We start from the raw sequence: 18,079 nt of genomic DNA, 5'->3' as shown, positions 1-18,079 counted from the left end.
TCTGAATATGGACCCATGTCTTGCTGCTTTACACCCACATCCAAAGATTTAGTGTCCTTTTGTATAATGGGTCACCCTTGTTACCGCTGTGCCGCACATCTGTCTGCTCCTGTAACTTGCACCAGAAAGTGGGCTGGGGCTGAGCCAGCCTGGTAAAGGTTCTCCACCGCCTCCTTCAGGATTAGCAGCAAGCCCTCCTAGGAGATAAAAACGGACGAAATGAGAAGGGCAGATACCAGTTGCAATGCTGAACTTTGAGCTGTGTGGCCAGAAAAAAATGGACTTTGTCTTTGGAATGGGTATTTAAGCTTATTTCTAAATCTCATCACTTGCGTGAAAATGCACCTTCCGAAGCTCTCGGGGCCTCTGGATTGTGCCCAGTGCTCTGCTGGCTCCATCTGGAGGAAGAGGAGTCACCCAGCAAGGGGTGCAAGTGGCTTCCCCGTTCTCTTGTTCCTGTTGCTCGCTGCCGGAAGACCTGCATCGATCACTCACCGCACATCCCAAGCTCGTGGTTCCTCTTCTCTCCTTTTATAAATGGCACCACTGTCCCCGTGGACACAACTCATCACCAGCTCTCTGGCATTTTGATAGACTTGGACTATCAAATACACTTGGACTAGTGAGGGTGTCCTTGAGTTGTCCCCAGGGCTGAGCACCTTATTGGTCAGCAGAGGGATTCAGTGACATGACATCATGTGAGTGAGTGAGCTCATGTGAAGGGAAGAACTGCGGACCCCAAACAAGCCCATACGTACCAGATAGCCTGAGGGGACTCCGGCGGAACAAGGGACAGACACAGATCTCCCAGATAACAAACAAAATTAGCTACGTCACCATTTTTAAGCTTTTACTAAAATAAATAAATAAGCTGCAAAGGAAAGGAAAAAGCACTGCTGACGGTTCCTCACAGTTTCTTGAGAGGCTCTGCTGTTTACAGAGTTGCTTCACATAATTTGATCATTATATTAACCACATGAGGCATAGTCTTACCATCATCATTAACCCCATTTCTTTATTATTATCCGTTTTGTAAATTGTGGACTGAATTGTTATAATGATGCCTGGGTTCTTTGGGGCACTAGTCATTAAGAAAATTAATCAGCAACATTAGATCAGAAAGACCAACACTTGTCCCAGTCCTAACTCTTCTGAGGACTTACCCCAAGGACAGCCTGAAATCTCATAGATGTCCTTCACAGTGTTGTTTATGATCATGAGAAAGAGAGGAAACTGGCCAGGCTGTCCAGAAGTGGGAACAGAATAGCTCCAGCTACCTGCACCGAGTCAAAATAAAGTTACATTTCTAAATATACCATGATGACTGTGTGGTGCGGGAAAACGGTTAGGAGGTCTCATTAAAGATGTATACTGTAGGGCCAACCAGGTGGCTCAGCAGGTAAAGGTGCACTTAACCACCAAGCCTGGTGACCTGACTTCAGTTCGTGGAATAGAAGGAGGGAACTGACCTCCTCGTGTGTGCCAGTGCACACATGAGCCCTCACTCAGTCACACACAATAAATAAAAATGTGAAAACAAAAAAGGTTGTATAACATAAACTCCCATGTTTTCTGTGTTGATAGTAAGGAAAACTTGTGCATAGGTTAAATAAAATGTTGACCTGTTCAAGGTGATGTTGATAGGCTTAACTTACAATAGTCATATATCCATTTAATTTGACAGAATTATTTTCAGGAGTTCATGCAATAAAATAAGTTTCATGTTTCTTCTGCATCATAACTGGAGCAAAATCAGTAGGAATTGCCATTTCATATTTAGGAGATAACTGCTTTCCAGTTTTAGGGTGCTCTACTTTGAGTGTGGTTATTCTGCTGAGTTTAGTAATCGTTACGTACATTGCTGTAACTAGCCCTAGACTGCTTTTTTTTCCTCTTGAAACGCAATATGGAAGTATCTTAACAACAAAAAAGACCATTGGCTGAATAATCCAGATTCATAACATCAGATGTGTTGAACTGCACAGGTCCATGAAACAGGAAACAAACAGTGTACAGGGCCCGGGGTCCTGCATCTGTAAGACAAGACACTGAATGCGTCCGGGGACAGGGTGGTCCTCTTAGGCTGAAATTCTGGTTGCCAAAAGGAGGGCAGTTTTCCAATGCAAATACTGGTGCAAATGACGCCTCTCACAGGCTCTTAAATCGTCTATTTCACTTTTTATGGTAGTGTTGTGAATTATATTCTTTTCGGGCTTATAATTAGAGGATGGAGCAGATGGCGAAGGCCTCGTTTAAAGTGATGTGACGTTGGAATAGCACTGTGGTCCAGCAGTGATCTCAGGGACTCCCATTTTCCCACGTGCACCCTGTCAGCTTTGCATGGTAGCTGTGTCCTCCCTCCCTCCCTCCCTCGAAGCTGCACCAGGACCTGAGACAGTCTCTCTGGCAGTTTTAGGGTGAGCGCCCCAGTGGGGAAGGGCTCCTTTTCTGCTACAGTCTGTGGTTCCAGGGCAGTTTTCGGAGTTTTGCTTTTTTGAGCTACACAGCTGCACAATGTGTTTCCCACTTGTTACTTATAGAAGTGTCTCAGCCCTCCCCAGTATACACACAGCGTACATGGGAGTTCCAGACAACCCCCCGCCCAAGAGCTGGTGCAATTAATTGTTCATTCTTATTTAACCAGTAAGTCGTAAGTCAGGATCGTTTTTTTCTAGACATTTTGGTAAAGTTAAGTTTTGTTTGTGAAGATAGACCAAACTTTGGAAGTATGGTGGAGAGAATGTTTTCTCTTAAAGGAAGTGATTGCTGGCGAGCGTGAACTTGAAGGTGTGGAAAGCCATTGGTTCCAAGTATTTCTTTAAGGAATCAGAGCAGGCTGTTTTTAATGCAATAAGCCTATATCTTTAAAGAGGAACTCTGCCTTTGATGTCATTTGGGGGATGAAAACAGCCTTGTTCAATAGAAGGCAGCATCTTTTTCCTGCTCATTTGAGATCAGTTCAGGCAACACACTGATGCTCATTCAGATATAAATGCCACGCGCACTTTGAAATGCAAATTGTTTAAAGAAAAACAGCATATGGTGGAGGTAAGCATCTTTTCAGATCAACTCTTCACTTAGGGTGTAAGTACAGCGAAAATTGTTCTTTGGCGAGAACCCCGTGCTTTTGACCAGGAAGCTTTCGCTCATCAAGGCTGCCCTCTAAGCACACGCACATATCCATATCAAGGCGAGGCACTGCGTGGAGGAGGATTAGCATGGTAATGCAGCCCCCTGCTAATCAGGCCAGCTGCAGCTGATCCCAGAGTGGGGTGTTCCTGGAACCTCTCCTCCTGAGCTCAGAGCTGGGGCCAGGTTGTTGGCCCTGTGTTTCTTTGGTAGTGTTTGGGGGGAAGTACCAGTGAAAAGCCAGGTAGGAGCTTTGGAGACCACATTGCAGAGTCCACAACCTGCTCTTCAGGGAGGGCCTGGCTCCCAGGGCTCAGTGTTGGTGAGACTCCTTTGTCTAATGCAGTTCTGGCTTGCACTTCCATCAAGACGGGGGTAGATTTGACTGATATAACGTGTAGAAAGTGGAAAGGCCCAGGCCATCAAGATGGCTGTGCAGGTAAAGAAAGGTACTTGCCAACTAAGCCTAATGACCTGAGTTCGATCCCCAGGATGCACATAGAGAGGAGAGAACCTGCTTACCAACTGCCACAAGCTGGCCTCTGACCTCCATGAGAGCATCTGCGTGCACATGCACGCACACACGGGAGCGGCCTCATCAGACTTGGGCCATAGATGGGACATGCCTCTTGAACCCAGCAGTGGCAGCCCATGCACTCCAGCTTGCTGCCATCTGCTTTGTGGTCAGTCTGCATTCATCCTGCCTCCTCTGCTCTTGGTCTTGTGTGAAACTCCAATGTGTGTCTATACCACAGTGTGTCTGTGGAAGGTGGGTGCTGCTGTCAAGTCCAGTATGAGACTAGAGAGGTAACCTGTGGACGTCTTATGTGCTTTTTGGTGGACGTGTGACTTTTAAGTATTTTATTTATTAGTTTTAATTTATGTGTATGAGTGTATTGCCTGCATGTGTGTATGTGCACCCGTGCCCTACAATGTGTGCAGAGTCAGAGAGGGCGTCAGATCCTTGAGTTACAGAGTGTTGTTAGCTGCATGTGGGTGCTAGGAATCAAACTTGGGTCCTCTGCAAGAGCAGCCAGTGCTTTTAAGCACTGAGTCATCTCTCCAGTTCCTGGGCATATGACTTTAATTGGGGGGTGCGGGAGGGCATTGAAAAGAGAGGAAGAAACTTGGAAGAGAGAAGTGAACTGTATTTGAGCACTGTCTTAGCTTTTCTGTTGATGTGATAAAACACTCTGACTTAAAGCAGCTTGGGCAGGGAAGGGTTTATTTGGCTTACACATCCTGATCACAACTTATCCTTGGGGGAAGTCAGGAACTCAGGGCAGAAACCTGGAGGTAGGCAGGCAAGCACAGACCACAGAACGCTGCTTACTGACTTGCTCCTCTGGCCTGTGCTCAGCCTACTTTGCAAACCAGGAAGGACCAGGGGTGACACCACCTACACCGCACAGAACGCTGCTTACTGACTTGCTCCTCTGGCCTGTGCTCAGCCTACTTTCTTTTGCAAACCAGGAAGGACCAGGGGTGACACCACCTACACCATGCTGGGCCCTCCCACATCACTCAACAATCCAGAAAAGCCTCACAAACATGCCTACGGACCATCTGATAGAGGAAATTCCCCAGTGGAGGTGCCTGCTTCCCAGGTTTGTCAACTTGACGACTAAAGCTTCCAGCACCAAACACAGTATGAGTACTTTACATTAACACGAGTTGGAGGAATGGTTCAGAAAGTCCTGGGAGCGTGCTCAGTCCATCCTCCATCCAGCCAGGGCTAGCGACGCCAGAGTCTACCTCAACTTGCTATGATCCCCAGAGGCCTTTTTAGACCTATTCCAGCAGGGGGCGCTCCCTGCCCCTTGCACCCTCTTAAGGCTTTTGACACTGTGTGGTGGCTGGGGGACTCTGGGACTGTCTTATCCCTTCAGGTAAACTAGATTGCAGGTTTCCAAAGGACAGGGGCTCTATGTTTTGGGTTGTGCCTGGTGTGGAGGGACTGGGTATGGTGAGACAGAAGCACTGGGAGGTCAGTGTCAGGATGGGCTGCAGGGACAGCATAGAGAATTGTCTCACCTTTTTTGTGCATTAACAGGTCGGCTGCCACAGCTGCATGGTTGATAGGATTTGTGGGCCTAGGCAGATGACAGATGGGTAACCAGAGTAACCTCATTGCCATGTCCCAAGCCTAGTTCTCCCAAGGTGACACCAGCAACATAGCATTTTGTTCCAGGAAAGAGCCCCAAGCTTAGAATATCCCAGTCTTTTATAGTGGGGTACAAGCCAGTCATCCCATCCTTCACCGTAGGAAGTGGAAAGGTCTGCCCTCCTCTGAGGAAGACACTGTCCCTTTCCTTGGTTTGTTCTATAGATACAACACTGCACAGAACAAGAGGTACTGGTCACACTCTCAAGGCCCATGGGGTGGGAAAGTGAAGTGAGGCCACAGGGATGTGGGGGTGTTGGAGGGAAGGAGAAAATACTTTCCCTAAGGTACTCAGCCATGAGGAGACCAGTGGCCTCTTGGATTCAGTGAGCAGAAGCTGCTTTTCAGGCTCATGTTAGTGACTGACTTGAGTTTGGAGCATCACAGCCCATTGGTAGCGCCACCTTCTCTGCCCCAGGAAAGAGGAGGCCTGATCCAACTTCCAGATTCACCTCCCTCTGGGAAATAGAGACACTCCTGCTAAGAAAGTATTGGTAACTACAGGGCCATGGGCTCCTATACCTTGCAAACCCCAGCTCTCTATCATCTCCAAGACATGCTGACGGTGCTGTGTCAGAGTACACATATCAGCTTATAGGAGATCGCCTTCTGGGAAAGGACCCAGTCCAGACTGTCTCCAGTGGGCATTCCTAGGGCTGTGGTTTGGTGTGGCTTTCTACAGGCCATTCCCACATTTAGCCTGGAGCCAGCTTGTGGGGTGGTCACGTCTTGTGGGGTCGTCACGTCTTGTGGGGTTGTCACGTCTTGCCGTCCTCCTGACCATCTTGTTCTTGTAGTTCTAACACTGGGTAACAAGAGCTCAGACTTTTCCCAAACAGCTGGCGCAGATACAGATAACTCACCGCCTCTCATAGCAGCATCAGCACCAGGCACGTTTCGGACTCCCATCCCTTCAACTTAATCACAGATATCAAGACGGATCACTGCAGCACTGGAGGCTGGCCTTGAAGGTGTCCCATACAGTGCTTATGCACACTTGTGTCTTAAGTGGTCTTGAGGTCAAGGTCCTCACCTCTCCAACAGTCAGATAAAGCCATTATTCCCTTCCTTCACAAATACAAACACCTCCTCCTCGGCCTTAGTAACTCGCCAGCACAAGATGAATTGCCATCCAATGAGACCTGTAGCCCTCAGGTGCTTTGAGACAGTAAAATGATTTTAAATGTAGCTGCTCCATGTGTTTCCGGATTGTTGTGAACGCCCTGTTGTGGGGGCCTAGGCAGATCTGCCAAGTGTTCACATATAAGCATGGGACGTGAGGACAGTTAATACTTGGCCAGTTAATTGGTGAGATCACTCAGGAGCAGAAATGGAATTACATTCTGTGTGTATGTATATAAAATAAGCATTAGAAATGGCCCTAGTCAGCTTTAACACAGCCCAGAGTCACCTAGGAGTGGAGTTCTTGTCCAGATCGTTCCGGCCTGTGGTCATGTCTGGGGGGGATTGTTTTGATTCTTAATTTATGTCGGAGGGCCCAGCCCATTATGGGTAATACCATCCCTAGGTGTTCCTAGGCTATAAGAAAGCTAGCTCACTAAGCCAGGGCCTGTGAGTGAGCCAGCAAACAGCCTTCCTCCATAGCTTCTGCTTGAGTCCTTGTCCTCACTTTCCTCAATGATGAACCGTGACCTGGAAGTCTAACCCAAATGAATCCTTTCCTCCTCCTAAATTGATTTTGGTCAGGGAGTCTCATCACAGCAACAGGACACTAGAATAGCAGTTGTGCCCTGTTATGATCAGAAACTGGTACAGGTATTAAAAGTACTCAGTACATGTTGTAGGGTTGTTATTTGGCCTGTGGATTTACTGAAGGCAGAGAAATGCTTCAAAGTATGGCCACTGGCCAGGACCATGTACACTGGGGATACTTTCTGGCCCTGCTAGAGCAACACACTACTTCCACGGTGTTATAACTGACTCTGGACCAGTGGCTTGCCTCAGAGTTGAATGTGTCTCCTACACATGTGCGTTTAAAGGAGAGCGGCTGCCTCCTGGCTCCTGAACTGCATGGTGAGAACAGAGACATTATCACCCTTCACAGGAGCTGGTTTCATTTCTGTACCACCACTGAAGACACGGTTTTTTAAAAAATATTTATTATTGCTGGGCATGGTAGCGCATGCCTTTAATCCCAGCACTTGGGAGTCAGAGGCAGGCGGGTCTCTATGATTTCATGGCCAGTCCAGGCTACATAGTGAGTTCCAAGACAGCTGGGGCTACAGAGAGTCCTTGTCTCAAAAAGACCAAAAAAAAAAAAAAATTTATTATTTTTATTTTATGTGTATGAATGTATTGCCTGCATGTATGTAAGTGCACCCGTGTTGTGCAGTGCCACAGAGGTAAGAAGAGGGCTTCGGATTCCCCTGGAACTGGAGTTAAGCACAGTTCATAGCCTCTATGTGGGTGCTGGGAATCAAACCTGGGTCCTCTGCAAGAGCAGTCAGTGCTCTTAACCGCTGCACCATCTCTCCAGCCCCATGAGGACATGGTTTGTTTTTAATGTTGTTTTGAGGCAGGATCTAGCTATTTAGCCTAGAGCTCAGTGCGTAGACCAGGCTGGGCTCCAACCTGCAGTGACCCTCCTGCCTCTGCTGGGGTGATAGCACCACAACCTGTCACCCCAACACAGGAGACATTTTTGTTTCCTGTGTGACAATTAGTAAAAATTACAATGGATGTTAAAGTGAAGTAAATTACTATATATAAAAGATGTATTCCTGTGAGAGAAACCCAGAAATGTTTTCTTCCTGCAGTGAGACTTTCCCTCTGCCTGTGTTTGGAAGGTCTTTTAGCTGTTGAGAAGGTGACAAGACAGACTTGTGTACCCAGGTGTCACCGGGCCAGTTCGCATCACCCCAGCTTATTGTGACTCAGTACAGACCAGGACCACAGCTGTCAGACATTCTCATACGCCAAGTGGTATCAGGAACCATGGAATTTAAAAGTTATTCATTTATCAGGGTGAGGGTGGGAGGTGCTATGGTGCGTGTGTAGAGATCTGACAAGCTGCAAATGCCTCTTCTCTCCTTCTACCACGTGTGACAACTCAACGTGTCAGGTTTGGCGGCAAGCACCTTTACCTGCTGAGTCATCTCACTGGCCCAAACCATGGATTTCACATTTTTGTTTTGTTTCGGTTTGACTTTTTTTTTGAGCTGGTCTCCCTGTAGCTGCAGCTGACTTGGAACTATGTAGATCAGACTGGCCTCAATCTCACAGAGATACACCTGCCTCTGCCTTCCGGGTACTAGGATTAAAGGTGTGCACCACCACGCCTGGCAAACCATGGAATGTTTAGACAAAGTCTCCATATTGGGAGAATTATAAGTAGAATTATATTGAATTTTACTTGTGGGAAAAGAAAATTATCATACCTAAGCAAAATGTATCTGTGAGCTCACCTGGGGACTACTCTAGGCCACAAGTACATGTACCCAGCTAAAACTGTGCTTCTATAACTGTGGGTCCATACACACCCTTTGCTTAGAACCAAAGACATTCACGTTCCCATTTAGTCCCACCATTAGGATTTAGGGTGACCGAATAGGGAGACCATCATATGCTATGGGATCCCAAGAATCTGCTTTTCGGAAGGAGCATTCGAACCTGGAACTCTTCCCTCTGGAGACCAGAAACATGCAGTCTCACTGGGGGTCCTTGGCCACTTGGGTCCCATTTAACACCCCAGGACCTTCCTCCCCATCAGAAGGCAGGCTCAGAGCCAAACCCCAGAGCCGCCACACCAACATCTTAATGCATCCAGCTTGTGCTTAAACTTCATTTCACAAGCAACAGGAAGTTTGCAAGCCAGAGAATAGTACCCTAAGAACCTCTGCCTTAGTTTTGCCACAGTGTGACATCCATCCATCAGACAAAAGCCCTGTGACCTAAGCCAGTTCTCTGGACGGCTCATCCGAATGTTTTGTGCTCTTCTGTCTTGGATTCAGGTCCACTCTGTCCTCGGCACACACTGAAGCTTCTCTCCAGAGCCTGTTTGAAACCATAGTCAGACACTTGGGAATCCTTTCCTTGGCCTTTCAAAAGGCAAGTTGAGAGTATTCACCTTCTAGCAGCCTCTGGGTCACGTGGGGCTGAGGGCAGCTGTGAATTCAGCCCAAGGCAAAATCTTAAACTTACTAGAACGTTAAGGCCCTTTTTTCTTCTTCGATTTTCTGCAGTGGATTTTCACTTGTTTGCCCCATTCTCAAGTGTGAGCTTTGTGGATGATGTCATGTTGCAGTGTTAATCAAATGCTCCGACAGCATCTTAGGGGAGAAAGCTCACGAGTCTGGGTTACAGTCGATCATAACCAGGAAGTCAAGGCGTTCGGGAGCTTAAAACAGCTGGTCACATTACACTCACAGTCAAGCTCAGAGAAGGCTCAGTGCAAGCATGCCTCCTGCTCAGCTCACCATATACAGGCCAGGAACCCAAAGCCAGGAAACGATGCCACCCAGAGTGGCCCACAGACATTCCCATAGGCCAACCCAGTCTAGACCATCCCTCACCAAGACTGTCTTCTCAAGTGCTTCTAGATTGTATCAAGTTAAAACTGATCATCACAGCATCCTCTGAGAGGATGGACAAGGGCAGCTGGGCTGTTGAGTACCTTACTGTCACCATGGCCTGGAAGGTGGACAGTGAGCTCATTTTTGGTTTTTTGTGTGTTTGGCCTTGTGTGCCTAAAGCTGGTATAAAAAGTGTGGGGACAGAATCATCCTGAATGTTACTAAATGGAAGGAGTCTCCAGAAGCCGGACAGGCTCCAGTGGCCTGGCTGACCAAAGAGGAATCTCACTGCTCATCCCCTGACGAATTTATTCTTTGTTTGCTGAGATGGGGTCTCATAGCCCATGGCGTCCTGGAGCTCTTGGTAGTCCAGGATGACCATGCACCCATTGTCCTTCCATCTGCCTCTCCTCCTGCAGTTATGGTCATGTTCCACCTCGCCCAGCTCCCACTGTTCTTTTCCCTCAGGGTTACCAGACCCTGAAGCTTTTGTCTACTGGGACTTAATGGGGTAGATGTGAGGATGAGCCAGGGGATCAATGCTGCTGTTGAGGGGGGGTGTCCTTTTTCCCTAGTTCAACTCAGATGGGTGGAGAAGAGAACTCCCGGGGTGGGGGGTAGGCACCAGTGCTGCTGGGAAGGGGAGCCAGCCTGAGGTGGGGCCCAGAAGGGAAACTTGGAACTGACACCCTGTCTCACTGCCCTTCCTCCTCGGGGCCTTTCAAGAAGAAGCCAGAAAGAGCTGGAGTGGGTGGACATGGCCTATGAGGGTACTCCAGAAGAGCCCAGCAGGAAAATAGCCAGCACAGGCAGCCAGAACCCCAGCTGTGTGACCTGTGGAGGGAGCCCCTGTCCCAATCCAGAGGACACTGCCTCTGTGGTGGATCCCCGCCAAGGCTCACAATACCAGGAGGCCACTCCAGGGTGTCCTCAGTAGAGGCCTGTAAAGAACTCCGGCAGCTGCCTGTCATGCCTCCTTGGGAGCGCTGGCCTCTCCCTGACCGTGGGGAGGAGTGGGGCAAGGCCCAGGCATCCTGTTCATAGAGCTGTGGGGGTTGAGACCCTGCACCCCAACCAGGAAGCCAGACCTCATCCCACAGTCCACATTTTCCCACCCAGGCACCTGGCCCACGGGCCTATGGGAATGAAGAGCTTTGCCCAGTAGTTTCTGCATTGGGAGTTTCTGTATTCATTAGTTTGAGCTCTAGCAGATCCATTCAAACTCATGTGACCTGGGTGTCTAGAACTCAAGGAGTGGGTGGCATGGGGCTCTGCATTTTGCACCCTCCCGGGCCTGCTGCTCTGGGCTCCACTGTGAGCAGGAAAGCCTGTGTTCCTTAGTTCGTTTCCTTCATTGTCAGTTGTGGGTTTTTGTCTGGAACCCCAGAGCAATCCCACCCTTTTTCCTTATGACATTCAAACAGTAGCACAAAATAGGTTTGGGGTGGTTTTCTTAACGTAGAGACATCTTTGTGATGGGGTTAACATTGGTTGTCAACCTGAAAGGTCTTAGGATCACCTAGGAGACAAACCTCTGGGCATATGTGTGAGGAAAGTTCTAGGTCAGGTTAATGAAGGTGGAAAGAATCACCCTAAATGTGGGTAGCACCTCTCCATAAGCTGGAGTCCTAGGCACAATAAATCTGGGGCGAGGGAGCCAGCCATGCCCCAGCATTCATAGGTCTCTGCTTCCTGGTCACCATGTGACCTGCTGTTCCCTGGCGTAAGGACTGTCCCCTCAAGCTGTGAGCCAGGACAGGTTCCTCTCCCTTCTTTGCCTTCTTCGTACATTTTAGCACAGCGATGAGAAAAGTGGGTAGTTCAGTCTTCACTCCCTACCACCTGGCAGGAAACAGCTTTCCTGGCGGTACTGGGTATGGTGAGTGAGGTTACGTGTTGGATGGGAGCTCCAATCTCCTCCCCGGCCTGTAACCAAAATCAGAAGCCTGATTTCTAAACCTCTGTTTTTTATAAAACTCCACAAGAAAAATCTAAGAATTGGAGCTACTAATGGGCCACAGACTTACAACCCTACCCTGGGGAACCTTCCACCAAAAGTTGAGAACTTTAGGTGGCTCTGAACTAAAACAATTGAAGGAAAGTTTAACAATTGGAGAAACGCCTCCAAAGATGTTGTCAGTCTGACAGACCCATTCCCAAGCAGCGGGACTGTCTGAGCCTTGGAGAAAAGCACTTCATTGCATTTTGAGTCTAAAATTGGTGTGACCAGACAATAATTCATTTTGATGTTGAGCAACTGATTCAAACCATTAAGTCTACCATGGAATCCTCTTTCTTCACAGTTTGTGTGCGTTCTGAAGTCACGGAGGTGATATTTTCCTCTGTGGAGTATTTTCAAGGTCAGAAGTCAGTGTTTCTCCAAGGCGCAGCTGGGCATTGGTTTGTGTCGATCATAAGAGTTAGCTAGCTGTCTGTGAGCATTCTCTCCTGGCACCTTGCAGTCAGCTCCTCATTGGTGAGCACATATGGGTAGGTGATACGGCCAGGCTCCTGTCACACCCTTTTTCTCTGTACTGACTCTTTTCCCAGGACTCCCTGGGACTCTTTTCTCTGGATTATGGTAGAATCGCGTCTTTGGGACCGTTTTTCGGGCAGCCGTCTGCAGCCTGCCTTCGTGTCGTTCAGTGGAGCACCACCAGGGTTTACACCGCCTTGTGTTCCTCATGATCATGTTCCATGTAATGCTTCCTTCCATTTGAAATGACAGCGTCACTCAAGGGTCAGGAGCATGTGTGCCAGCGTGAAGCCCTGTTGAGGAGGTCCTGCTGGCTTCTGGGGTCTGCAGTCCGCCGTGGTGTTCACCTGACTTGTTTATTCCTAGGGAATGCCACTAGTGCGTCTGGGTCTCAGATGGCAAGCGGCATCAGCTTGGTCTCCTTCAACAGCCGACCCGACGGCATGCACCAGCGCTCCTACTCAGTCTCCAGTGCCGACCAGTGGAGTGATGCTACGGTCATTGCAAACTCGGCCATCAGCAGCGGTAAGAGGGGGCACAGCCCCACGGACCGCGGCCATCTCCAGGTGCTCTGTGGAAGCCAGGGGCTGGCGTGATGCCCGGGCCGTCTGTGTTCCTCTTGGAGCATGGTGCCACGGTGCTGCCGTGACAGTGGTGTCCACATCTAGGCCATCATCTGCGAGCTTTGTGCTTGGTAGAGGCTGTCTCACCACTTCCCATACCCTCATCTGTTCCTCTCTGGTCAGGTTTAGAAATGGAGGCCGTGGTTGGGACATGTGCCTTGCTATGGTCTTATGATATGGTGAGGCTGGAAAGGGATGTCAGATGTCCGGTGCGCAGTCACACTGCTCCACCTGGCTAACCCACGTCGCACTGTTAATGCATATTTTATGTTCAGTCAGTTCATTCTCCTCCTGCCTGTCCGTCTTCCAGGATTCCTGGTGAGGCTCCTCACTTCCGGGGCATCTCCCCTTTCATCTCTCACCTCTGGATTTCCACTTTTAGTTTTTGGGAAGTGTGGTCTGCTTCTTGGGGGACAGATGTGCGTCCTGGAAGCTGTCTTTGAGGTGTCGTGACAACATGAATCATGCGGTATGCCCCACACACGCTTTGGCTTGCTTTGCCTGTGGCATCCTGCCTGTGGCCTGTTCACCGGTATTTAAGGGAATTCCCACTGTTGTATGTAATCTATCAGACAGGGTTTGAGAGTAATTTTAGCATAATTTGTTCTAATTAAAAGATTCTGCGTCAGGTCTTCCCTGTGGACCCACCAGCTGCTGCAGCAGGATGCTCGCTTTGGGTAAACAGCATCCTTAGCTCTGGTTCCATGGTGCTCTGGCAGACAGGGCTAAGCAAAGGCCTCAGAGGAAGCCATCCCCAAAGCAGGAGAGAAGCCGGTAGGAAAGGCAATCTCCATCGGGGCTGTGTGTAGGCTGTAGCTTGGAGCGCAGGCCAGGGTGTAGCTGGATGCCTCTCTTGCCTCTCCCTCCAGGGCAGATCCTTTGGTGGGTGGGAAGTGTCTGCTGCTGTTGGCTGGGCAGGGACTCTTCATAGCTCTCTGCCTTTCCTCTGGAATCCCGAGATAACCTTGAGACTCCTAGTGGAGCAGGCTTTAGTCACTGTGAATTAAGCGTCTGCAGTTTATCCCCAGCCTGAGGGATGCATGCTCTGAAGGCCTGTGGGAGCTTTTCAGCAGGCCCAGGGGTGCCTGGGCCACAGCAGCCCCGAGCAGGTACCTTGCCTTCACCGGCCTCTTTTCTCTGTATAGTGTATGTGTGCCCCGCAAGGCCCAGTCATGAGGCATGAGGAACAGACGTGACATGGAGCTTTCCTGACTGGTTTAATCTGCCATTTTTACCACCTACTTTGTAGGAGAAGCAAGTTGGTCACATACTTCAAGTACTTTGAGACACTGCGTGTCTGTCCATCAGCGTTCTGATCAGTGACGTTCAGTCTGCTGCCACCTTCTTGTGGAAATGCACTCACGTGGAGCTACATCTCAGGGCCTGAGGAGCTGAAACCAGGGGCCTTGTTTGTGTGCGCCCCCCGCCCCGCCCCGTGCCAAGCCTCTCTCCATGCTAAAGATTCATGGTGACTGAGGAATAAGCATTCTGTCTGTTGAGAAACACAGACGTAACCTTCTGGTCCTTATCTGCTACAGGTGTCACGGGGACCCAGAAACTTGTAGAAGACCATCTCTTCCACCACCACCCCCCACCTCAGACTGTTTTATAGAAGGTTTGAGGCAGCCTGTTGCATTCTGTGTGCATTTCCTTCCTTCTCACTTGCCTCCTGGACAAGCTCCTCAGACTAAGCTTCTGTCTGTTAACAGCAGTGTTTTCAGCTCCACACATGCACACCGGGCCTCTCCATCTCCACTCCACCAAGTCAGCTGCCATTGTCTCTAGGCCCTCAGTTTGGGTGGTCGGCACTGTCCACAGAAGTTGATTGCGGGCACACATGCTTCTACATCCTAGTGACATGTCGCCCTTGTTTGAAGGCTGTTTTTAAATTGGCAAGGCAGCTTCTTGTGGATGGCCACGAAAGACCCAAGTGCTCCACAACTTTGCAAAGCTGTTACGGGCACAGGGACACCAGAAGTAAGAGAGACAAATGGATATTGGGTATCCTGGGTGTCAGTCTGTTGAGGGGTGCGGAAGGGAGGCCAGGGCCGACACCTGTTTGAGGGGTTGATAGAGTGGATCCAAAAAGCCTGCCCAAGGGGGTCACACCTGAGCACTGTTTAAGGAACAAGATGGAGTGTATGTTTTTGAAACAGCAAGGAGTTATAAGCATTGGGGGGATTTGGAGAAAGACCAGAGAAGGGCGAGTCAGCTGGCGAGAAGCTGCAGTGAAGTGGGGCATGAATGGGACGGAAGGGGGGAGCAGTGACAGGCTAGTGTCACCAAATTACTCAGAAGAGTTCATTTTGGCTTATGGTTCGAGATGGCCAGGGTCCCTAAAGACAGGGAGGGTAGGCCATGCCAGCCAGAACAGGAAGTCAGATGATCACAATGTGTCTTCACACAGGAAGCAGAGAGGGTGGGCAGGAAGTGGGGCTGTAAACCTCAAACTGCCCCAGTGACGTGCTTCTTCCAGCAAGGCTGCATCCCTAGAGGTTCCGTAACCTTTGTGGACAGTGCCACCAGCTGGGGGCAAGTGTTTAAATACATGCGCCTATGGGGACTTTTCTTGTTCACAACACTACAGACAGGGTCTCACTATGTAGCCCTGGCTGGCCTGGAACTCATGTAAACCAGGCTAACCTCAAACTCAGATCTGCCTCCAACTGGGATTAAAGGCATGTGACACCACATCTGGTCCTAGTTAAGATACTTTAAAGAGCAAAGGCCTGCAGGTGACAGAACAGTGCATGGAAATACAGTTCCTGCATCTTTCAGGGATTTTTTCCTACCTGTATGTTCCAAGGCGTATCATTCCCAATGTGGTTTTTTCTCTTTTATTTTAAGGAAGTAAACAATACCAATAAATACCACTATTTCAAAGGCTTCATGTGCTGGTCCACGAGGGTACTTATCAGGCTGTGAAGTCACTGAGGTGATGTTTTGCCCTCCGTGGAGTCTTTTCAGTATCAGGAGTATATCTCCATGGTGCATCTGGGGATTTGGTTTGTGCTGATCAGAGGGAGAGCTGCTCTGTGTACACTGTCCCCTGGCATCAGGCACTCCATTCCCAGAGGGTACACATGTGTATCTAGGTTGCCTCTTTTCTGGGCGTGACTAGTTCTCTTGTCTTTAAAGACTGCGGTAGGGCTCATGAACTGCCATGACCAACGCTTAGCCAGCCCCACACAGCAGCCGCTCCAAAGTCCCGGCTCCCTATACACCATGTGGACTTTGGTTCAATGGTCCTCAGCTTTTGGCTCTCCACTGGTATTTCTGGGCCCAGCTACTGCAGCAGCAGCACCTGGGACAAACTTAGTAATGCAATCTCTTAGTCCCCCAAGCTTTAGCTGCGCATGACCCAGCAAGCTGTTCTTGGAACAGTGTTGTAGACTGATGTCTAAGAGCCGCTGGTGTAGGTCCCTCCTTCACAAAGTGTAGTACCCAGACCAAGGGGCATCTATCTGACAGCTTCTGGGAGCTGGCTAGAAATTTGGGAGCCCAGGCTGTTCCTAAACACCGTCTGCATCTCACCTTTTGTGCCCCAGTTTATCAGGGGCCAGACCCCCACCATTTTTAAGGAACACCAGAGCACAGGATCCAGTGGGGCACTCTAGTAAAATGTGTGCATTACAAGACCTCAAATCTCACAAACATCCTCCTGCTGTACTAATATAACCAGGAACCAAGCATGAGTGAGGCCTTTCTGTCCTGTTTGTTTTTCGTTAGCAGTTGATGCCGAGCTCTGCCCCCTTCTGATTGTGATCGCTTTATCTGCCACCTGACCCCACTCCCATCCACCTACCTCTGGTCTGGATGTTACGGTGGCAGGCAGTTGTACAGGACACCAGCAGGAGTGGGGAGGGTCCAGCAGCTTTGGAACTTAGCTGCCTAGAACCAGGGAAGGACCTGCCTTGTCGCCCCGTCTTACTGTAGGATGTAGTAACGGCGGCATTATGGTTCTGTTTTTCTCTGCCCTCTCGTCCACCCTATATTAAGGCTTCAGCTCCAGAGAACTTTTCAATCCTTCCCCTTTGACACACAGGTACCCCTGGGGCTTCTGCCTCTAAGCAGCTGTGAGCAGCTCCTAATTAGATAGATGACTTTGTAGTGGATAAAATCAGGAAGCAGGAGGCTCTGACTAAATTAAGAGGAGAAGGCAAGAGGGCTCCATTCTGTGAGACGGAATGCCCTACTGCTTTATGACCATTACCAGTGTAGGGTTTTACATCTAAGTACCTGAGGTTTAAAATTAAACGTCTAATATAATTTGGCGTTGCTAACATGAGCCCCGCATCTGCCCTCAGAGGAAATCCAGACAGCTCCGTTCAGGGTTTCAAATTGCTGTCTGCTGGCTTGTGAGCAATGCCGGGGATTGGATCCTTCTTCCACTAAGTACCACACGCTGCTCTGAGTAATTTTTTAAATGCAGAGCATCCTCATCTTGAGCTTCTGCGTTGAAGAAGGCTGTTCCAGTAGTACATGAAAAATTAATTTTTCTACATTTTTCCTCACTCTCCTAAGTGTTTGACAGAAGTAATTTCTGCAGCAGGCAAGGATAAAAACTGGTGACTGTAAATTCCTGTCCTGGAGCCTCTTGTGTAGATTCTTTATGGGCCCAGAATTGATCTACATGTCAGATCCTGTTGTGGTTTCTACTGTTTATCACTGTAATGGCGGCTGCAAGCCTGCGAACACCAACTTATAATCCAGGATGAAAGAAATTGCTGTTTGCAGTCAATGAAGGGGCAGCTTAGTGTTATTGATAGATTCAGAACAATTATCTCTGCAACAACTATTGGCTGAGGGTTTTCCTGACTCTTACTGGAAGGCTGTGGTCTTTTTTTTCTTACTATTAGTCATCTTCACTACAGGTAATTTCTCTGAAAGTGTTGGGCAGAAGTGAGCACTACTGGCAGGAGTGGGGCCGGGGGCCATCTATAACCAACTCGGTTGCCATACCACTTTCCCAGGCAAGATGAGTGTTCTAGGTGCATCACCCCTGTGCTGAGGGCCTCACCGGGGCATCAGTCACCAGCCTTTCGGAGCGTCTGACCCAGCCTGTGGCCACACACACCCTCAGCACCCATTCCCACGCCATCCCTTGCAGGTGCCAGCCTTGACTGCTGACCTCATCCTGGTGTTGCCGTGGCAA

At 49.2% G+C, this 18,079-nt stretch overlaps 1 protein-coding gene across 10 annotated transcripts in view; it reads left to right on the top strand.

Annotated features, from left to right (window-relative positions):
• The window catches only part of Agap1 (ArfGAP with GTPase domain, ankyrin repeat and PH domain 1), a 511,278-nt gene that overhangs the window by 345,085 nt on the left and 148,114 nt on the right, over nt 1–18,079 (top strand). For 4 of the 10 annotated variants that reach the window (XM_017795748.2, XM_008823665.3, XM_008823666.3 and 1 more), the window contains one exon: nt 12,668–12,826. The exons of the other annotated variants lie outside the window; for them this stretch is intronic. In XM_017795748.2, coding sequence (XP_017651237.1) covers nt 12,668–12,826 — 159 coding nt within the window. The remainder of the gene's footprint in view (nt 1–12,667; nt 12,827–18,079) is intronic. 10 annotated transcript variants of the gene reach the window in all.

Source organism: Nannospalax galili, unplaced genomic scaffold (assembly GCF_000622305.1).
Source record: "Nannospalax galili isolate Female #2095 unplaced genomic scaffold, S.galili_v1.0 scaffold149, whole genome shotgun sequence".
NCBI lineage: Eukaryota > Metazoa > Chordata > Mammalia > Rodentia > Spalacidae > Nannospalax > Nannospalax galili.
This window is presented reverse-complemented; position numbering and strand designations above follow the sequence as displayed.